The 24,274-nt window shown below is 39.6% G+C and overlaps 1 protein-coding gene across 1 annotated transcript in view; it reads right to left on the reverse strand.

The window, feature by feature from the left end:
* Nucleotides 1-24,274, reverse strand: part of hpse2 (heparanase 2) — a gene marked incomplete at its 3' end in the record, with an annotated part of 50,086 nt that overhangs the window by 9,227 nt on the left and 16,585 nt on the right. Inside the window, exons 4-7 of the mRNA XM_080507594.1 lie at nucleotides 11,915-12,088; nucleotides 10,731-10,902; nucleotides 7,518-7,565; nucleotides 987-1,080 (exon numbers count right to left, since the gene is read on the reverse strand). Coding sequence (XP_080363720.1) covers nucleotides 987-1,080; nucleotides 7,518-7,565; nucleotides 10,731-10,902; nucleotides 11,915-12,088 — 488 coding nt within the window. The remainder of the gene's footprint in view (nucleotides 1-986; nucleotides 1,081-7,517; nucleotides 7,566-10,730; nucleotides 10,903-11,914; nucleotides 12,089-24,274) is intronic.

Here is a 24,274-nt window from a genome sequence, read left to right on the forward strand (position 1 = left end):
GTGAGCTTAAATAATGTTAAAATGTAAACTTCATAAAAAAAATTCAACCCTTCTCAGGTACTGAGAATAAGAAAAGCTGCTACCATGAAATTTGTTTGTATTTGGTATTTGCTACCTGTGATTGAATCAATGATTTAGGACTGTAATATAATAATACATTTTGGATTTCCAAAATTGTGATGATTGTTGTATGTAAGGTGTATAAACTGTGCAAATAATTGAAGTTTAGGGATGAAAAATGAGTAGGAACATAAACATCTGGCTTCTGTTTTTATTTTTGGAGCCTTTCCGTTCTGTGACATTGTTGCAACTTTAATTTCACTCGTAGCGACTCTACAAACCATTAAAGCCTTTTTAGAGTTTGTAAAAAACATAAAACGATCGAAAGAGAAAAAAAAGTTTGAAATATCACAATGCATACAAAGTAATGAAAACACGAGCAAACCCAATAGATATAAGATGTTGTTTCATTCCCTGCTGGGTAAGACACAAAGTCTCTCTGCAGCATATCACTGCATGTTTTAGATTTTGTTCATAGGAATGATTGCGGTATTTTCTCCTCAGGCACTTTGGCGGCTGTGTTCACCTCTCAAAACTCCAGCAGTTAGTATTGATAAGCTTACCTCATGGTAGACATTACACTTTCACTCTGAAGACTTTCTGTTGTGGTTCAGCCATGTGGCTTTTTTTTCATCACTATGACTATCAGAGCCGAGTGAACCATGACTCGGCTATCTCAAAAGAAATACAAATATATGCCATGATTAAAATGAATTATTTCTTAATATCCTGCACTGAAACTTTCAGATGAGGGAAAAAAAAAAAACGTGACTTCTGAAATTCATGTTGGATATGTTGAGTTGATAAGTAAATGTCAAGTGTTCACGACTTTACCAGTTTACCACATGTCAGCAATCTACGGGCTCTCATATGAACTGAAATTTATTACGCTGGTAGTTTAGTATTTAAAACAGAAACGTCATTACTTTGGTGACTTTAGTGAGCTGCTCTGTAAGTGTGTCCAAGAGGCGAGTTTTGAGGAAGTCCTCCGCCTTGTTCACTCTGCCATCCATGTAATAACTGCAACAGAAAGGCAAGAAAAACACTGTGAGAGAAACACTCTTTACAATTTTACGAGGTGACCTACAAACACAATTATTTCAGGGCACAGATGGTGAGAATAAACTGAAAACTACACACTGACCACAGAACATTTTTCGATTTAGTCTCAGTCCGTTTTAGATTATCTTTGGCCAAGACAAGACGCCAATGACTCTAATTGTGTTCACATTTGACTTTGTCTTTGTATGACAGCTTTAACTTGCCTTTTTGGATTGATTAAGGAACTGTTTGATGATATCATGTACTTCACATGGTGGAACCCCCCCAAAAAAGAAAAAAGCCTATTTCAGGGAATTTCTTACTGACATGGTTCCATATATTTTGCATTTTTTCACAGGTGAGACTCTTAACTGTAAAACCAAGAACATTCAAAGACACTGAAGCGAGTATGTGTCTTCAAGAAATGTTTACTTAAAGCCATATGGGCTTGGGGACGAGTCTGGAAAAGAAGTTAAGCTCTTGAGGCATTCACTTCTACATGCCTCTTAAGTGTTTTTTTCATACACAAAATGCTCCTCCAGCAGTTATTTATTAGTACCATTTACTTTCCTAGCTTTCTGTTGTCACTGCTCCAAAAGCTTTCTGTGTTGCTTATATTGAATGCAAAACAAGTAATATTTTTCAGAACATTGAAAGTTTTTTGTTTCAACATCAGATATGTTCTGTTTGTTCCATTGTGAATATACAATTCTGTTTGGACAACGCTAGCAAAATGATCATCCATCAGTCCATCCAGCCATCCATCCTTCCTATATCCTGGACACCCCCCGTCTCCAGTCCATCATAGGGCAATCACAGAGACAGACAACACCTAATTTAATGGCACCATTTATTTACCTTCAACATATCCCCAAATATGTGTCAACACTCATTAATAACCCAAATACAGTACGTATTGTAACAGACATTTAATCACCTTCAAACGTATAGTGTATAGTATTTAACTCGCAATGACATAAAAGGGATTAGCCCATTTCAAAAGAGTTCAGTGGACCAATAATCAAATGTCCTGTTAAACTGCACAATTACATATGACATAGAGAAAAAAAGGTCAGAGCACCAATAGTTCAGACTAAGGCTGACTAAAACAAACATCCATTTGCTACGATCTTGTGTGTGAGAAAGATGAGGACACAAAGAGAGAGACGTAAATAGGAAATGAAGTTAAGAGAGCATGATGACAGAAGAATTTATTGGGAGCTGGTGTCCTGAGGAACATTATCCTGTGGCCAGACAGAAATCCTCTCCTACATACTCCGCAGGAGTCCAAGAAAGGGAGACCAGAAAGCAACAACCACACATTCAAGTTCATGTTTCAGGTCCCATAAAAAACACTGACATCTTATTTGCCCTGCAGATGGAAACAAGGTTCTATTATTCTTTGGCAAAGTCAGTCAATTAAGAAAAGTACTGTGACAGTATTACACTTGTTATCAGTTTAAGATACATTGGCTTGTTCAGATGTAGCCGTAAGCAGTATCTTTGTATTTTGGCAATTTAACAGCAAAATCAGTGCCCTTTCAACCTCATTCTAAAACTGTGGAAGTCAAAACTGAAACATATTGAGTCTTATAAGAACAGTCCACATGTACAGCAAAAAGAGCTAATGCATTTAGGCATGTCCAAGTCCCATTTAGCTTCTAAAATTCTAAATTCTGACAGAAGCTACTCTGCGTGACGTTGTGGGCATAGTTCAAAGGTGTAGCTATTCTCTTAGTTATATTGTTGTTTTGGTGACTGCCTAAAATTGTCAGTGCCTTCGCTCCGTCTTTACAATAACGTCATACACTTACACCTTGCTGAATTCCTTCCACACACATTATTGCAAGTCTTTACTATGGTCATCAGAGATAATGATCAGTATATGAAACTATAAAACTGAAATCTGCAATTGTAGGAGCAAGTTCAGCAAGCTGTTGTGAAGGGAAGGCATCTCTGAACAGTTTCTTTATACGACAGCTTGCCTCTCTTGAACAAAGAAAAATTATACATTATAATTTTCTGTTAGATCCTGATTAATCTTGTTCTCACTCCAGGTTCCTGTTGCTCCCTGCGTGAGATCGTTGTGCCTCACTTTTACGAGTGGCTATAAGTAACAAACAACTTTAGCTGTTTGCAAATCCATTGTGTGGTAATAAGCCGCATGCACATAAATCGTCCATCCATCCATCCATTATTGCACATAAAAAAAGTATATTCAGTATTTAAACAGAGGAAACACCGGACAACAAAATAATACACTGTAAATAAGCACTGAACGAAAACATTTATTTTTTATTAAGTTGATGTTGATTTGCATCAAGAATGCAAAAGGATCCTGTGTTGTTTTTTTTTTTATTATTTTGATGACAAATCTCAACAAACTCTACCAAAACTCCTCTTCACAAGTCAGTCATTGCTTAGTACAAACTGCAGTTCTGTAAGCTAATCTCTGGCTCTGAGCATAATGTCTGGCAAAGAAGGGAAGTTCTTTATTTCCCATTACTCCAATTTAGAAATTGATATCCGCCTCACAATGATGGGACTTTTGGGGGAAAGTCTTAGAATCAATGCCAAATGCACTCCCCGATAATCAATTGTAACATCACCAAATCCTTGGTGGCACATGTGCAACAGGAAAGTACTCTGCATGAAAGATCAAACGACTTTTTATGGAGATTTGGTTCTCTTCTGAGTTTCAAAATGAACAAAAGTTTTCTCAAAGGCACTTTCATATCATATTAATTAAATCAAGCAAGAAGTGACACCATTTTATTTTTATTTTTACCACAACTGTAAAGAATTCCAACAAAATGATGGACTCACAGTGAAGTTGATCATGTTACTGAGTGAGTGCCAGCCAACAATATTCCTAATCAGAAACACGAAAGGGCCACTGCCAAACATAGGACAAGTACAACAATCATATAACCTCGAGCACGGAAAGACTCAAAATCAAAGTCAAACCTTCCTAAATCTGTGTGAAAAGTCTGTGGAAACGACTAATGTTTCAACAAAACTGCAGAGACCAACAGCTGGGTTCAGTTCAGGTGGGGCCATGCAAGTATTGCAATCTGAGCTTAACCTTGTAAAAATGTTCTTCATAGGATGTGAGAAGCTCCAGAGCTCTCGCTGGATACAAAGCATTTGATCTTTCCAGAGAGCTCACAGTCATTTTTTTAGCTCCAGGTCGGAAATTAAAAAAATAAAAATCAGTACAAATATGGCAAACAAAGAAAGTTTAAAAGGTCTTATTGCTACATATTGGACCAAAAAAGACAAAAAAAAATCAGTGGGGGAAAAAAAGACGTCTCTAAAACAGAAGCTTGGGTTTGTGGGATTGAGGACAGTAACACAGAGATATGTGGCAGGCTACACATGTAGAGATAAAATGAAACTGAGGGGTGATAACGTGAAAAGTCAGGCGACCAAACACAGTCACACATTCTCATCGACACACTACAGTGTGACTACACACTACTTTTCGCTTAAAGTCCAGTCTGGAGAACAATGGGAAATAAAAATTTTTTTAATCATTAATGAATTCCTTACCTATGGAAATAAAACATTCTGGCATCTCGTTCCAAATTTGTATGCTTTTAACTGTCTTTTAACTTTCTTTTAATTCTATTGTCTTCAATTAAATTTGTATTTAGTTTTTTGTGTGTGTATGAATAATGTTTTATTTTATCTTCAGGCAATTTAAAGTCAGCAATAAAAGCAAGATACTCATGGGTTTGGGGAATGGGTGTAAAGTAGCCAGAGAAAACCCCCGCAGAGGAATAACATTAATTATCTTTTTGCTGTGAAATGAGTGTGTTTATCTTAATATCATGAAGCCCCTGGATCTCAAAACGGAGATGAAACAAATCTACCATGGTACCTCTCGGATTAAATACACGAAGCTGTATTGAACTATGATTTGCACTCATTTTGTTCAGTAATGATTCATTTAAGACACAGTTACGAGGTTTCAGCTGTTAACTATTGTTGCTGTCTTGATCATGTGAATTATGTCACTTCCTCGGCTCCTGATTTCGCAAGCACAAGAAAAAAGGGTTTCTCAAGATATTAAAAATGAAAAATGTAAATGCTGACATGAGCCACAGGTACAATTTAAAACAGTGCGAATGAAACATCTGTGAGCAGTAGCAGAAAGCGGACATGTTCCCTTTATGTGGACCAGCAGGTTACATCAGATCAATCCATCACCGCATCAGCTGAAGGAAACAGAGCATCCCTCACGAGTACATGAGTGAATTTACAGTCCCTGTGTGCTTCTCCTTCTGGGGGAGATCACAAAACTGTAATCCTTTTTTCTCCCCTCCATGTAATCCTGCTGTCCTTCAAGCAAAAGATGTGGGAATGAGTTGTAATTCTGGCTTGTGAAAACACGAAAACCAAAAAGAAAGATTAAAATATTTGTCAACGAATGGTTTAGAATCCTTTTTGGGTCACAACAAAGAGTCCCAGAACAGCTCAAAGGCAATGGTCGTTTAGCAGGGGGCCGTTTGCTTGTTTACTTCACACTCAGATGTTCACACCACTAATGACCCACCACTGGAACAATTAGGCTCACATTAGGTGCTTTGCTCAAGGGCATCCAAACAGCAACTGTTGTGGAAACCGGGAAAATGGTCCCGCTCGTTTCACTTTCTTCTTGCTCATATTTTCACAGTCAGCTCTGGCAGCCATGTGATCACACACTTCTGACAAACCTAAATCTCTCGCCATGACGCCGTCCTCGGAAGGTAAGGTGGCTCAATACGCAGTGGGTGAGACGGCCTGGCTGTAGTTAAGTGTTTAAGTTAAGTATATGTTTTTCTAAAACCACAAATGTCAACCTCATGTCAGTGCTGGAGGAAACGTCACAGAGTCAGCGTGAGTACCCATCCTCTGGAGAATCGAGTGTTTGTAAAACGTTTCACAACAATCTGCCAAGCAGGTGTTGCGACATGTGAACCAAACGGAGGAGTATGCTAAAGTCATACATCCAGTGCAGCTAAAAAACAGACACTTAATAATTTAATAGCTGCGTTGCCTTCCAGAAACAATGTCTGGTCAGTGACACAGTCACACTTTCCACACAAAACACTTTCCATCAGAGAAAACTGTAATGACAGAAAAAACCTTCTCCTGCAACACAAATAAAACTTTATTTCCCTCCAACGTCTGGGTGGAGAAATGGCAATGTCAGAAATACTAAAGGCCAAAAAAAAACCAAAACATGGATATGCGATTTTAGCAGTGATAGACATTTTCTTTTAAACGATAGAACAGTAAATTATTTTACCAAAAGATAAAGAGCAAAGTGAAGTGGTGAAACTTGTAATAAGATCATAGCCTCAGCTGTGTTGTGCCTTTACAAAAAATAAAGTGGCCTCATTGTTAAAAATCGAAGGAAAATATTTTAGAAGACACTAAAAGTAAAGAAAAATACACAAGAATTCACACTGCCGGAACCAGACAGATGTTACAAATGTGAATTCAAGGAAAAGCTGTGGTACTATATGATGCAAACCACATATATCTGTGTCATAATGTAGAGGGACTACATTCCCTCCATCACTAACTTGTTTTATCATCACAAGCTTCGAAAAAAGACCACTGAATGAAGGCCACAGACGGTCGCCTACTGCCAAATACACGGATAGTGAGAGCTGCGTCTCTTACCTGTTCAGACTGATTCAAAAACAACTACAGACAGATGCAATGGATTAAAACCAATAGCGTAGACGTGTTAATGAGTGGTCTCCACTTTTATGAGGTTGGCTTCTTTTGTAGAGGTCAGAGTTTCTGTCACGCAGCCTGGTTCGACTGGAATCTGGACCCTCTAGTGTAAAACAGGCTAAATGACAGAGGGAATGAGCCAGAGCATATGGTTTGATTTTAACAGTGTGGGTGGTGTTTTTCTAAGCCTTACTGACAGCCCTTCCACCTTCCGTTTCTTCTAATTTCTCCTAATTAGACCTGACCTTCACCTTAATTACCAGGGTTTTCCTGAGCTTACAGTGGGCGCCTCGTTTAGTGCGCACTTTACAAAAGACACACTCGAGACAACACATGGAAAAAAGATCAAACCACTGATATTTGTATGCATTCCTGCCATATATACTATAGACAAATGTCAGGTGTTCTTAATTTAACCGCACGCTGTCTCTCGGGCTCCTTTCCTGTTGTTCCATTTGTTGTATAAACCCAGTTCTCCATATTATCCATCAGTCTCTCTCAGAAACGGTGTTGATAATGGCTGTTGCTGGCTACTGCATTATAGTGTGTGGTGTTAATGATGGAAAAACACACCATGAACCGTGATGGCAGATTTATGGTTGCTAGAATGTGTGAACTGTAGCTCAGCTCTGAGTTTTCTACAAGTAAAATGATCAAAAGACAAAAAAAAAGGGTAAAATACCTACTGTTGCCACGTAACTGCATCTACCACAGCGCCAGCACTCTTCATAAACCTGGAAAAAAATAAAACACAGATAAATATATAAATCTCCATGACATCTTTGTCTTCAACATGATAACACGGAATAACGAACAGCAAGGGATTTAACAGCTAAATAATGTAGCTTTACTAGTAATACGCGCTTCGCCCTGTCCTTCTTTACCCCAAATTCAGAAATTAACGAAAAGATGAATTTATTAAAGTCACATGTTTTCCCAGAAAAGACCCTTTGCTGAGCATAACAGGTTAAACTATAAACTGTGAAATGTTCCTAGATCAGTGTGTCAAACTAATTTTTACTTAACTTCTATATCACCTAAAACATGTGTTACATGACAATATCAGCAGCTTTTATTACCAGCATTGGATAAAAACAAAAAGTATTTATGTGAATGGGGACTGGATCAACATGAGCATGTATGTTGATATGAAACACATAAAATAATGCTACAATTTTGCACTAAATGCTTACACTTACTAACAACTTTTTTTTTCTTCCAGGTTCATATCTTTGAGGATTCCTGTAGCACAACACCATTTAGTGTGAAAGATGAGCTCACCACGTGTGTTGCCCGAATGCACATCGGTACAGAATATATTCTCAGATTCAGTGGCTGCTGAAGAAACAAAAAAAAAACTACTGGAGTTGTTTCTGTAGCAGGTGGTTGTCGCTTTAACTTAAATATAAACTCCAAACATCTCCCAAAGATAAACAAAAAATGTTTTGAAGCTATTGCTCATGTCAAACACAAACGGAGTGAATGCACAGTCCCTCCTTCAACCTGTGTTCCTCTTTCTGAGCTGTAGCATCTGTGTGTGTGTGTGTGTGTGTGTGTGTGTGTGTGTGTGTTTCTTGTTCTACCTGATTCACATCGCTCCATATTTGGGTGTAACAGCTTGTCTCTAAACATCATGTCACAAAACACAACTTTCACCACTCAGGTTTGTTTAGTCTGTGCAGCTCTGATATTTGAGTGTTGAACGGCTCAGCCGCTCATTCTTCTCATTTCTTGAGAGGAGCAGAGAAGTCGGCCTGTCAAACACGAGAGCCGCCCCCTCGTAACGGTGTCAAACACACAAGAATCGCCCCGACATTAAATGTGACACCCGTGACCCACGGATAGTCGATTTCTCTGCTCTTCATCCTCTCATTCCTCCTCTTGTTCTGACATCCTCTCTGTCCTCTGAGGCTGGTGCTCATTAATCAGTTTGAACAGTTCAGTATATACACACACACATACTGCTGCACACAAACACACACACCTTTTATTTATGAGTGAATCTAAACTGCCAGTGCACGGCAAGAAGAAGAAAAAAAAAAAAAACAATAGTTCCTAATGGTTTCACTGATGTAAGTAGTTTAAGCACACAGATCGAAATATTCCTTCCCTCTTGTCTTGCTGGAGATAGATTCAAGCTGAGATAAACTGGAACATTAAATGGTTCCTCTGCTTGCATCTACCCATGTGCCTGCAAAAGTGAACTGCACTGTAATTTTAAAGCACATTAAACTTGCTTTATGGGCCACATTTTAGTTAAAAGGAATACAGTTCCCAGCTGTTTATTTGAGAACGTAATTCCTGCGGAGTAAATCGTACCTCCATCGCTTCCTAATGTCCTATTATCTGTGTAAAAACATCTTCTAAATATCTTGTGACAGGAGAGTGGAGCAGTGAATGCAGCTTGCTTTCAGCCACCCAGAAGAGGCAGTAGATGTCTTCATTTTTATGGTTACTGCAAAGGACCACCTCGAACTCTGTCTACCCCCAAATGTTCTAATGCAGAGCAATGTTTCATGATATTTGCTTGAGCAATCACTGAAAGAAGTCTATGGGACGTTGATATGGACGCGATCCAACTCAACAATTGGAACGAGTCCTTATAAGAGATATTTTGCATGATAACAACAGTGTTTTCCATTTTCCGTTTTTTTTACCAGAATCTTTCTTCGTGAGCACCCACAGGAGGGGTTACAGTTTGGGACAAATACATCATTGACTGCTTATATCTGCTCACAACGTGTGCGTTTTACGCCACATGTTTGTCTCCAGCAGCAGGGCTCAATTACACAGTCAACGCGTGTTTAAATAAAAATTAGAAATTTACATTTTAAAGTTCTCCAAAGTATGAAATAGTTTGTACTTCCAGGAAAAAGGCAAACATCCCTCCGAAGAGACACGTTTAATTTGCGTATAAACAACATTGACAGAGTTGTGTAAATGCGCCAATGTTTTGTTTTTCAGTGTGTTTGTTGTACGAGGCCACCGACGCGTCCACCTCAGTGCAGTGTGTTTCCATTTAAAATTATTTAAAAAAAAAAACTCACAAGACTTCACTATTTTTCCAAGTGATGAATATATCTGAGTGCTGATGTCATCAGGGCACCGGGTATGATTAATCTAAACAATTAGAATTGAAAGTAACAACTGAATGACACCTGAACATTATATTTCAGTGTGAACCTGAAGGTTTAAGGGAAGGGAGAGAAAACGCTCAAGCTTCTAGATAGTTTACAAATTGATGTTTACTTTGATCATTTTGTTCAATACTGACACATAATGATGGCGTGCATATTGTGATTTTAAGGTATCTATGTCTTGCTTTGCCTGCGATTTGTTTGAAAACACATTAATTTTGTCTTTAAAACTGAATATCGTCACTATTTATCTGGAACATATAAAGCCCTTCTGACATTTTGGTTTAAAAAGAAAGTAAAGTATTCATAATATCTACACGTTAATAATAATAATACAGGAATACCTAAAGGCTTGCTTGTCCATCGAAAACTGCAAAGTTCAACACTGCAGTGACCACGAGGCGAAAGGCAGCAGGGGAAAGCAGCCTGTTGGAGAAGTGACTCGATTCAAACCAAAGCTGCTGCAGCTTCTGCGTGAAACCAGCAGGTGGGACGTTGTGCCGTCACGTTATCAGTCAGACCACACTTTATTTAGGCTGACAGGTTATAACCAAAGCTGATCCCCTGAAACCTGGAAATCCATAAACAGTGAACACTCCAAAGTGTGTGAGTGTGTGTGTGTGCGTGTTAAAAACAGTAGAGCTCAGTAAAAGTCCCGAACTGCTCCTGCATACTTTCCACTACCTTCCCCCTTCATTTTCCAGCAGGATAGCCTAACAAGGAGTGGAATCTGGCCAATCATTGTTTTACTTGGTGACTCACCCATCCAGCAGCAGGATGGCGTTCTTCCGGGGTCGTCCCGCGTTGGGGCCAAAGAGTTGAGCGCGGTGGTAGTAGCGTACCGACTGCAGCAGCGTCCGCAGCTTCGTGTAGTCCTGAGCCAACTGGGTGCTGTTGACCGCACGGCCCACCATGCTGCGGTACGCATTCGGCTCTGGGAAGGGAATACGCAGCACCACCAGAGCGATGGAGATTATACAAGCAGCCGTCGGGAGGTGGCAGAGATCGTTGTTGTTGTAGTCTGATATTGCTCTCTCCGAGAGTATCCAGCAGCCAGTAGAACAAGGGGATAATTGGGCAATTCGCAGTAATACAGACAGATGGACTCGGTGTCGGGGGAATGATTCGAGCACACATGCTGGCCTTGTAGTTTCAGTAACAAGAGCAACTGAGTGAGTTTGTTACCCTGAAAAGAGAAAAACTACTTTGCTGCCGACTTTTTGCTGTTTGTGCTTTACTGACAACTATTTTGTACGAGTTTTTTGTTGAGGCCACGTTCTCCTGAAAACTGCGAGAATATTACAAGCAGATACACGCACTCGCTTTTCATACAGTCTTTATATATTTGCTCTGGGTCAGCGCTGCATGGGTGATTTACTTGAAATGATTCCTTTCGCTACGGTTTAAGTGCTCACCAAAATTTTCACATGGTCCCATCACTGGATTTTTCCTGGTACTTATGAATGTAGGTTGATATAAAAGTATCAAGCTAGATTTGGATTACTTAAGAAATGTAATTAAATCATGTAGAGATGCGCAGCAGGCAAATTGTGTTTTTTTTCATCCTTGAATGAACCCTACAAACTGAACTAACACTTAAAATGCAGAGTTTCCCCCACGCATTGCCAGCGCATCCTTTAAATATGAAACATACATTTATTGAACTACTAGGTTAGTGGACTAAATCATTCCAAAAAGCACCCTATTCGAATTTGTGAGCACGAAACTTATTCTGCATGATGACATAACCTTGGATCGCAGGGAAGGTTATTACATAAAATGCAATGTGTTTCCAATTGAAATGCAGCTGAATCAGAAAAATCTAACAAAAAAACGCAGAAGTTGAAAACTCTTGAGCAGCGTCAACATATTCAAGCTTAGTTTGAGGAGCGGTCGCGCCCCTCCATATCATTCAGAAGCAGTATGTGGCGTGTTGCTGTACTGACCGTTGCCAAGCTCCCAGGAGATGTTGTACTTCTTGCCGGCGCCGTACTTGAGCAGGCTCAGTGTGGAGGAGGTGTTCCACGAGTTGTCCGGGTTTCTGTGCAGCGCGTTGAGCCCCAGAATCAGGTGCAGACCGGCACAATCGGCAAAGTTGTAGAGTTTGTCTAAAGACCTGGCTGGGAAAAACCCACAAAGCAGTTGTAACTTTCTTTTTATGCATCTGAGAATCATATGGCCATATGAACATGATGGAAAACACATGGGTTCTCTCACTCTCGTGCTCTGAATCCAGATCTGTGGTGCTTTCTGTTTAACAGTTATGCAGGTTTGCAAACAATTTGAGACGAGAGCGGAAGTTATCCGAGCTTTCAGGGGCTTCAGATGTTATCATAACGTTAGGCGAAGTGCAGTTTCCTCGTTGGACGCTGAAACAGGCAACACACACACACATACAAACACCTATGTGTAATTCAAAGTCGCTAATTGGTGAAACATGTCTTTTGAATTTGTGGGTGAAGATGGAGTTCCCTCAAAGAATCCATTGCAGGAACATCGAGGACCCAATGCAGAAAGGGTCCTGGCCAAAAATCAATTGCAGGCTCTTCAGCATTTTAAATATAAACATTACTACTACTCACCCCAACAGTTACTCCTCGGCACTATGTGATTAAAACGATTAGCCATGTAATTATGAGAACAAAGAAATTTAAGTATGTCTTCAAGATAGGAAAGTTTAACTCTTGTCTTGAATCTGCTTTAACTGCTTCACCTGTAAGCAATGTCACCAAGGAAAAAAAAAACCCCAAAAACTCCAAACAATATAAAATAACTACGTATTCTTTCGCTAAACTCACCATTAATTAATTTGAACAATTTAGCCTGCCAAATCTGGAATATATCTTACAACTATTAAACTCTAAGTAATGCCAGTATTGGTAACTATCGGTACAAGTCCTGAACTCCACCTGGGATCTATTCTGCAACCACTGTTGAACTTTGTGCATGCGAGTCCATTTCTACACACGATCACAGATTTTCATCCTCACCAACAGTCAGTGAGAATCCAGACGGACTGATTTTCCCATCCTGGCCTCCTGTGGTGATCCACTCCGTAAAGTGTTGAGCGCAGTTTTATTCTGCAGCTGACTGCTCACTCACATTAATGTCTGCCGTCTCTCTCCCTCACTCTCTTCTCTCTCTCTTTCTGCAGCAATGTGTTATGGCTTGCCACAGATGTTGGTGTACGTTGAGAGTGCCAAAAGTGTTTGTTTATATTCTAATGTGCGACAGCAGGCGGCTCCTGGATACCTTTGGCACTTGTTTTGAAATTCAACCCTTTTGGAATAACGCCATTAATGTAAATATTGCCCTGAACTGTGACCTTCACTTCGTAGGGTACAACAGGAACCAGATGAAGACTGCGCTGGGGTAGTTTTAGCCAGAATTTCCCCTCACATAAGGGTTTGGCACCAGCTCAGTTTGCCAAATAAAACCTTTGTCCAGTGTGCCACGAAGAAAAAAAACATAGCACACTCGGGTGCATGTGAGGTTTCCCCCCCCAAAAATGAGTCGAGCTATTAAAAGGTGTAAGGTTCTGCATTTAAGAGTGAATAAAGTTGACTTCAAGACCAGACGACATAACTTGTTAGTCAACTAAAATGAGTTGTTATATTCGTCATGTACTGTAAGCCTTTATGCTACTTACATATAATCCAAAAAGCAAATCGACAGAACACAAAGCTGGCTTGTTGCGCCTGGAATTAATCTGCTTTCCAGGAAGAGCAGGACAAAGCCTGAAAACAAACCAAAACAATACTGGTACTTGCATTAAGTTGGTTTTATCGCACAACAGTGACCTTGAGGAGTATATTTCTTCAGTGTAAACTGTTTGTTCTCCATCTCATTAATAGCCCCCAATAATGTTATTATCATAACTCCTTCCCTCTGTGGCTAAACCGGAGCGCTGTCTGTTTGTGGGAGCGGAGTCGAGGGCATCGGGATGGAGAAAGTAGCGCCAGATGTGGCTGTCAGGATGACTGATTCCAGGCTTTTCCTCACCTGAGATCTGAGCAGAAGACAACCAGCCTTTGCAGCAAAGCTCAGACAGCAGACCTCGCAAACACATGAAGGCATCTCGAGGTCCATCAAGCTGCTAAATATAACTTTCCCCTGCTGGCAGCACGTACAATTAAACAAATGTCTGTGCGTTTAAGTCAGTATGATTCCTGGGAATTATCCAGCTTAAATAGCTTCATGCAATCTCTCTCTCTCTCTCGCTCTTTCTCTCTCTCTCTCTCTCTCTCTCTCTCTCTCGCTCTCTCTCTCTCTCTCTTTGTCTGCAATGTTGCAGCGAGAATCAGAGGCAGACAAATAATACAGCTGCTTCATTTTGTTGTAAAAATGAGGCACGTTCATGGAAAGAGGTGCAAATGAAACACCAAAGTAATAATACTTTATCTTCAAGTGTTGAGTACAGAAATAATTGCTTTTCTGATAATAATAATACATTTATTAGAGAACATGGCATGTCACAGATAAGAAGATGAAAGCATTGAATGAGTTATAGACTTTTTAAGGCTCTATTAACCCTTTGAGGACCATCCTCCATTTGTATTGTATTTTTGCTAACCCATTATTCCAGAGGTTTTCATGTATTTGACCGTATGCGTATTATACCTTGTTCGAGAGCTTGATTTCTTTACAAACAAATATTATGTTCATTTTATGATAAAAACTGCAACCCCTGAAATTAATAAGTAATAAGCAATGACTGCATGGAAGGCAATTCCGTAATCTAGTATTTCCTACATTTTGTCAATTTCTTTAGATTCAATGCGACTCCAATATAGGGCTTTGTGTGCTCGTTCAGTTAATAATCCATCAAATGAGAATAGCACAACATATTGTGCATCCAAGTTCTCCATGTTGTTGATTTGGGTATGTATAATCACAGAAAATCAACTCAACCTAGGTGGTCCATGAGGAGTTAAACAATAACTATTTACATATTATGCTACTTCAGCCGGTTCCACACTTCCCAAAAGATTTTGAATTTGTTGGATTGTTTATTCAATAAAGGGTTTAAAAAAAAAAAAATCGCAAGAAGATGGCTAAATCGAAAGATGGCTAAATTTCGGACATTCATTGAGATCCCACTTCGGTGGCTACAAGTATGTTAATCGTCTTTTACCAAGTCGGCCTTTAAAATGTTGATTGAGTCGAGACAAAACCAACTGAATCAGCAATTGTACCATGGATTGTGACACTGAGCACCGTATTTACATTTTACCCAGGGAAGCTGGCTCAAGCTTGACTCACCTAAAGCCATAAGTTTATCTTGTTCTGAGTAAGCAGGACAAACAACTTAACATTCCCTCGAAACAGTATGTCCCTTTAAGGACAGCTCATCACATCAGTGTGGCAATAAGGAGATTAATGTTAAACTCAAAGCGGAATAGCAGATTTGACTGTTTAAGGGAATTTTCTCTCCCGAAAGGCAACAATACAAATGACCTACAGGTTTACAAAAACACAGAGAGACGCTCAATCATACAACATGAAATTACCTTTCCTTCTCTAAGAAATGGTGCTTGTCACAGTGACAGTGAATAATACTTTGGGGCCAAACATAACTACTCAGTTTGCCATTTAATCTTTTAAGGCAGCTGTATGATGGGCGATTTGGACCTTTCCCAGATGAAAGATGGAAGAGTCCTGGCTTAAAAACGATGGCCCTATATTATACAGTCAGACCGGTTCGCAGATGGCTGTTGTTACAACCCAGCTTGTCATCAGGGAAGACAGGCAAAACACAAAACCAGTTGTAATCTGAAACAAATCCAAATCAGCAACAAACGGATGAAGCAAGAGACGATATAAACAAAAGGAACTCATTTTGTAGGGAAAGGCCTCTAGAAAATAACAAGAATGGTGTCTTCAATATTAAAAATAGGCCATTGTGATAATTGAGCTTTGTGCAATCCCTTAAATTTCTGCACAAATCACTCAGAAAAGTTATCATAATCACAACACATTACCTCAACGATCAGACATACAAGTACAGGCGGTGCATAAAGAGAGGTAAGCTGTTTCCTGCCAGGTGTAACGCGGCTGTCATGGTCTTGCAACTCAAAACGGCCTGAAATAATCTTCTAACAGTGTCAGATGGCCATCTTGCCACGTCACACATTGGATGACTAACTGCCACTCATGGCTCACTATCAAACCTTGACAAAGAAATGCAGAAAAGAAAATGTAGTAATACTCAATGAATTACTGATGGTTTGCAGATTCCCCATGGAGGTCAAATATTTGACCACGTCCACATTCCATGACTCGATTCTGATTACGTTTTTCCTCAATATACCATTCTTACGTACTGATTTACACTGTTACAATTATCACCTTCAGTTCAGTCTAGGATGACATCTTACTGTCTCACTTGTAATAAAGCTAATAAAATTCATGTCGTAGCGGGTATCACACCTATAAAATTTAACAGTAGTTCAACAATAAGAGCTGTAAAACCCCTTAATGATTGAAATGCTAAAAATGTCAATTGTGATTGTGGTTATAGGATATTTTAAGACTTCAACATATGAATAAAGTACCTTTTGTGCCATTCATACACAATGGAATTTGTTGAAAACAGTTCAATCGATCAAACTGACACAATTCACCTTTAAAAGCATATAAATCCCCTTAACTGGATACACTTCTTCACATATTTCTATACACAATTGAGTACAACTGCCCTTCTAATCTACACAATGGATTTCTTCTAATAAACAAACCTACATATGCATTCTTAAAGGGCCATGGGAAAATGTTTCAAATGAGCCTCTGAAGAGGAGGAAGTCATGCTTTCCCAAAGGCACATGAACAAAACATAGCGGCAGAAACTATCTCAGAGTTTTGCATACACATTTCTATGGTTGTCATTCATTTACAATGATTCATTTGGAAGCAACGGAAGAGACGTGAAAGTCAATAATAATGGCCAAATACAGAGCTATGTACACTCACTGTAGACTTTCAAAATAACAGTTATGTTGTAATATAAAACGCTCTGCTCAAGGAGCACAACGTAGGTCTCTCTGGGAGGTCAGACTTTACAGAGTTTCTCTCTCTTTTACCCAGCAACAACAGTCCAGAAACAAGCTGTGTGGGTTCAAGAGTGTGAGTATGGGCCATTGTATACGCCAGTGTATCTGCTGCCGTGCCTTTGTGTATTTATGCGGGGCGGAAACGGTGGAGTCTGGATATTGTCAAGCTGTCTATCTGATAGAAAAGCCAGTTGTGTGAAGCAAATAGGCTGGCAGCATCAGTCGTCGCTATGCCTCATTTCTGAAGCCCTGGATATTCCCTGAAACGCTGAGGTACACATACGTCCACGTACACTCGGGCCTGCGCGCGCTCACACAAACAAGCTGCCTTTCATACCACCCACATTAAGCAGAAACACATTTGGAGTTTCCAGCGAAATGACGTTTTGTCTGTCGCTGCACTTTTAGGCACTTATTGTGGGCACGCAGAACAGGTGTTCTATTACAAAACAGCGATCGTCTAATTCTAACTTTAAGTTGTGGCTTGCAACACGTTTAAGCTGCAAGAGTCCCTTCGATGCTATCATATATCCTCTTGACATAGGAAATGCACAGTGCTGTTAAGTATTAAAAAGCCTCGGAGGCCTTGGAAAGGTCGTCAGCTTTAAAAATGGCTTCACTTACAGTTATGAAAAGCAGGCCGAGAAGAGGAGGATTCATGGCAGCTGTGGCATTTGTGTGAACATTTTACTTATGTAAAAAAGAAAGGTAGTGAGCAGATTAAATCTTGGTGTGTAACCAGCCAAACATCAGTCTATAAAAACACGGCACATATTCAAAAACAATACAGCACAAAAAGTGAGCCCCAAAAATCTGATGGAGAAAATCATACATCATACGTTCAAGGTGAATCACATGGCTTTTTAAGAACTATTTTTTGGTCCTCAATGCGGGATAATGGTGTCTTCTCTGGGAACATTTCATCCTGAAGTATCTTGAGTTCAAGTGTCCTGTAGTTGAGTCCTTTCTATTCTTTTTCTTAGCATTATGATAACATGTTGATGGTAATGTAAATATATCAAATTAAGAGGCATCTGATCAAATATTAGTTTCATATGCTAATGACCTTTTCATAGAGCAAAGTACATGAACCATCAGGTCCTGTGATCTTTCTTGTGAAGCAATTCAATGTCGACCATTAATGTCTGGAGCATAGGGGCCCTCTTATAAGGTTGATATAGTACTAAATTCATTCATGGTTTTTTCCTGTACTGTGATCTGTGCATTATGCATTGCTTTTAGTATTTCGTTTAATGCTTCGAGTTACAGCAGAATAGAAAGTAGTTTTTAAAAATTACTAGCAGGAAACATACACAGCAGGAGGTGAAATCTGGCCATAATATTGCTGAGTTTACATCAAAAGTGTGTTCATGTTGAACATACAACATAATCACCTCACATTTTCATGAGATTATGTACTTTACTTGTTGGCTGTTAGATTCTGAAAAAGCAAGTGTATGTAGTTCAAGGAATTAGATATAAATACGTACTACTAATGCATATGTTTGGGTCAGATGGTGGAGCTTGTTTAAAAAAAAAAAAAAAACTTTCTGCACTGAAGGTCATCTTTATAAAGGGAACAAAATAAAGACATTGAACAAGAAGCAAACAGTGGATGTAAAGTACAAGTTTTTACTTGTACTTTAAATTTATATTTGAGAAAAGTTGAGATTTTTCTACATTATTCAGAATGTGCATCTTGAAATAGTAAAACTCAAGCTTAACAAAAACACATTTTCTTTGGGGTTTCACTAAATAGAGCTTACTGCCACTGCAAATGTCAATCTAGATATTTAGTCCCATCAAAGTATGTCTGGAGTATGTAGGCACGCACGCACACACACACACATGCACACACATTGAGGTCTGGCTTGCTTTAAAAGCTGAGTCAAAACCAAATCCTCAAGAGACATGTGCAGACGAAAGACAAGGCTGTTTAGAGTAATTAATTGTGACTCTTTTTTTCCTGTTTATGGATAAAATGTGTCTTTCATATCTGAAATTGCACAAGTTGCACTCCAGCTTCCAGAGCTCTTAAAAATGCGTATAAAGTGTCGATGCTGATCTCAACACGCAACTCAAAATTCAGACTTTGTTGTCTTTAATCAAAGTATATGAGGGATGCCATAATCTGCATGAAATGACATCATTACACCGACTCCATGTGTCAGAGATGTTTGTAATTTTCTCAGTCAGCAAGGAACTACTCCAGTCCTGCTCATCCATCAAATTGCCCTTAACACACCGAGAACGATTGTTGATGACAGCATTTAAGGTTTTACGAGATGGATGAAAAGCAATGTAACATTTAAGCTTAACACACACCACGTGCACAGTCTCAACCCGCAGGTCCAGTCGTGAAAGATTTGGAAGTAAACTGCCAAAAAAAAAGGGCCCGAAACATCCAAGTGCAGCGCATTTATCATAAGCGCCTCCATTATGGTTTCAATATCTTTTCCTCACCAGCTCCAGAGGTTCCACGAGCAAACCCCTCTCCCTTCTGTTTCTCATTGGATCAGTTCATCCACTAATCAGATCCTCGGAGGCCGCAGACACTGTGACTGGAGCGAGGTCACGTCAAGACTCAAATCTCCACTTCGTTGTTGTGTTATGGTCAAAAGTTTAAGAGCATCACGCAGTCTGATCGTTCATTTGTATCGGTCAAAGAGAGGCCGGTATACTGTTACGTTTGCTTCACCGAAAAAGCTATTAAATGTGGCGCTTTGCTATTTATGGTTTTATCTGCAACTTATCCTGACGTTAACTTGACACTATGTGTAAGGGTGGCGCGGAGGGAGAAATGTGGTTCCAATATAAAGTCAGTCTGTACTGATCCACTAGCGTGTTGCGCAGAACCCAACGCCTCCATGTTTACACATGCACGCGCGCACACACACACACACACACACACACACACACACACACACACACACACACACACACACACACACACACACACACACACACACACACACACACACACACACGTACTCTTCTTTCATACAGGGTGGCTTCACTCCAGCAAAACCATTCAGGTCAAACTACTTTTATATTTTGGAAGAATGTGAGATATGTGATAGGCACCTGTTTTCAATTCTGTTAGTAGAAGGGGACCGATTCGCCAGTGTGTGTGTGTGCGTGTGCGTGTGTGTGTGTGTGTGTGTGTGTGTGTGTGTGTGTGTGTGTGTGTGTGTGTGTGTGTGTGTGCGTGTGTGTGTGTGTGTGAGAGAGAGAAAACAAAACTTGAGGGAGAGAAATTACCTCAATCTGTGAATTTGCTATGACTCGACGTGTGTGTGGGCCCCCCGTCTGTGAGCCCTGCGTAAAGAGATGCAAGGCAAGTGTACAAATCTGGTGAGTAAGATGAGTGGTATGTTAACAGGCGCTACACTAACACTAACTCAACGCTACTTGACAGAGAAGTGGACAAGATGGCACTGACCGTCTTTCACTGTCCTCGGGGCCATGTAATACAAACCATTCGTTGAGGGATATCTGAGTGAGGAAAGTGTGTGTGGGGTGTGAGTGGTGTTCACATCTGTTTGGCAACGGTTGCCGTCTATCACTCCCTAATGGGAAAAGTACGCTCTTTAGATACTAATGACCTCACTGTGTTGGGCTTGTAAAGGAACAAGGTGTGTGGAAATGTTCTTTTCCCAGGAGAGAAACACCAACGAGTCTGTTTGCCACCTACAAACCACAAGCGAAGGAGGAGGGAATCTGCTGATCCCTTTCAGACAAGATGCATCTGCAGTTTCCTTGCATTCAAATCTGGCATTTTGAGTATTCGGACGTTGCAATTAAAGTGAAATCATAGGGTTGCCAATGCCATTGTTCACAAGCTACAGAGAAATCTGCATAACCACCCTATGCTAGAATAGAAGCCAGAATGTGTGTGTTGTCACAAGCGTATTTGAGTATTTGAGCTGCCTGAAGCTTTCTCATCGAGTCAAAATCTGTCCAAACTTGTAAACTATGAAAGCCATTTGCTGCGAGGCTGTCGTGGGTCTGTGTTTAGAGTCTGCGACTACTTCTGAGTCATGACCGGCTACTGGTAACGTCTTCCGTCAGACAGCCACTGAAGCATGATGGTCCACGTGTGCGAAGGCTCTTTAGCAACAATGAAGCAAAGCATCTTCATTTCTGGACTCTAATAACAATGGTAATGAAGGAGGAGGCAAAGAACAAAAAAAATAATTAATTGATAAAGATTCAGATGAAGTTGACAAAGAAAAGAGATGATGCGAAGGAAGAAAATAAGAAAGACAATGTAGAAGATGACAAAGACAGAGAATGAGGAGGAGGAAGAAGAAGACAGATAAAGTTAAACTCAAAGACAAAGTTTTAAAAAGATAATACTTGCCTTGCTACATAAAACAAGTGTTTTCCTCCAGCATATGGGTTTAATAATATATAGTTAGCTTTAATCTGATCATTGTCAGACTCATGCACTTTTTCTTTTTCTTCAACCAAAGCACAGCAGTGAAATCTAAGGGAGTGCGAGAGCCATGCCTGACATCTTTACAATCAGGGATTCGGTAACACTGTCACCTCCAACGACAGTGCTTGTAAAGCTTCGACTGCTTATCTCGTTCACCATCTCGTCACACACCTCTGCTGATGATGCAATTGACTGCCGAACACTCTGTAATTGTAGAGAGACAAAGAGTCGGTTGCAGAAATGGGATGAAATAGATGGGAGACTGGCCAAGAACTGAACTGCCCATTAACCGTCGAAGAGTTTAGAGTTAAAACCTTCTCAGCCCTTTGAACAAAACACCTGTTAAGGCTGCAACTTCTTCACAAATGTCTCTTTTAACACTTTCAAATCCATCACAAGACTGGGATACCGAGGGCAAACAAAACATTTGTTGAGGTGTACAGGACATCTGCTATATCCCCAGTGCAGGACGGCTATCTTTGATCCCGGGCCATGTGATGAATGAGGGTTATAAAGAACAGATCCCAAGCAGGGCAGCAATGCAAACACACAGTATCCCAGACTCCCTTTCACTGCTACAATAATCACTATAATCACAGCAATCATCTTCCACTCTGCAAGCATACCCACACACACATTACTTATGCTTCAGTTAAACTGGAGGCTCTGTTTTCTGTTTAAAATGCAGAGCCAGATCAAAGAGTTACAGAACCAGCAGCTTGCACTGCAATCATTTCCACAGGTAATTAAGCATCTAAAATATAACATGTTGGAAAAATATCATATAATGTTGATGAGAATGCTACAAAAGTCATTTTACATACATATTTTCATTTTCACATCCATCGTGCATGTACAATACAAATATTATCAATTTAGCGCATTTGCCTTCATGAATGTGGAACATCAGATGTTTATCTCACAACATGCAAAATACTGGGAAGAGTTTATGCTCATAGATTGATGTACAAAGCACAGTGAGATTTACTATGTCCAGAAACAAGTGTGTTGTTTATGAGTGTGTATGTTTTTAACGCATTTGAAAAGGAGCTACAAATTGGCTCAGCCTTCATCACAGCTGCTGCGGCTGCTGTGATGAACGACTTTATTTGTGGACTTCATTATGGGATATTTTCTGTGTTGCACTGCAAACTATGACTTTGTGGGCAATCATCGATCTTATTGCATCTTTCTTCTTTGCCAAATTCATATATATTTGCAGTGACAAGCGGATTGTTTGCTAACTTCATCTACTAACACGTCTAATGCCATTGGATCACGTTTCATTTCGTGCTGGTGGAGGATCAGCCACAGAAACAAAAGGATTTTGTTTCCAGCAGATTATTTTTGTGGATTTTTTTTTTTTTTTTTAACTGCACAGTCCTGAATATATAAAATCAGTAATTTTTCATGTAATATAAGCATCAAATAATTTTTTGCTGCATTTGGACACGGTTAATTTGCTGGTGTTGTTTTTATATGACAACAAATTCTGCAGATATGATTTTTTTTAAAGTCAAGTTTTGAGTTGTTAAAATGAAACCATGTGCTGCAATAAAGATGTCATTTAAAAAAATGAAAAATAAAAAACTAGAAAAGAATCATTCAAGCGGCTTCGGTACAATATCCTCATCGGCCCCGTTTTGAGTTCCTGCAGCAACACGCTACACGTATGCCACAAGCTGTGATGGATGTCCCCGCCAGATGTTGATTTAAAGAGAAAATGGGACTTTTCCCAGCTCTGCATCTTAAACAAATATCTCACAAAAGTCTCAAACCATCTTCTCATCAATCTTGTGCCCCTGCTGAGTTTTCAGCCGAGTCTGTTGAGCACCTGAACATGTGTCGTAAAAACATGAACGTTCATCTACTTTTGAAAGCAGTTTCTTTTTTTCCTTTCTCCCTCATTTGTTCTCCCCATCAACACTAAACATGTTTGAAGCTCATCGTCTGCGAGTCACATTTGGATTTGTTTAATAATTATGGTTTGGTCAATTAGCTTGTTTGATGTCCGAGTTATAGAAAACTAACAATCTTCTTGCATGTATTCCATATTGCACGCTATAATTTCTGAAATTAACCACAAAGATGTTTTTTCTTCTTCTTCTTCTTCAGCTTCACAAATAAATACAATCTCATTTCACGCCTATTGAAGGAAACCTCCAAAAACACACTGGTCAGTCAACTCAATACTCCACGCTCATACATCTGTCTAAACACTATTTCCATTGATTTTTTTTTCACTGATTAAATTTTCTCCATTTAGACAGAAAGTCTGTCACATTGCTTGTGAGGCTTGTCGCCACCGAAGGTTCTGTTACGGCCTCGGGAAGGAAGAGTAACAGTTGTCGCCTTTAAATTCACAGCTGCATACATTCAACAAACTGGCTCAACGTATTTACATTAGCCTTTTTCATCTATTATTGTATATATGCAGTGCGCTGTGAGAATGACTAGATGTAAAGTACAGTAACTTTGAAATATAGAAATGACAGAACTGTAATACAATCGGTAACATAGCCTGCCTTCAAGTGGGTTTTCATTTCTAAAATAGTGTGCTGGTTTACACACAAAAAATGTTAAATACAAAAACGTGTATTTTAAAACTTGATGTCAGTGTAGAAAATCTGGTTCATAATTACTGAGAAGATGCTCGACTTGTTTTGGGAAAATGTTTGATGTTGGGAAGATGAGTTCTGGTGAGACGTTCTTCTCAGATCTTCAATGTCTGTTCAAAAACATTTGAGATAACTGCCTCATATCTAATACCTACCTATCAAATGATCACTCGCAGTGAAACCGTTCACATGAGGTGG

Source organism: Blennius ocellaris (genome assembly GCF_963422515.1).
Source record: "Blennius ocellaris genome assembly, chromosome: 13".
NCBI classification, from domain to species: Eukaryota; Metazoa; Chordata; class Actinopteri; order Blenniiformes; family Blenniidae; genus Blennius; species Blennius ocellaris.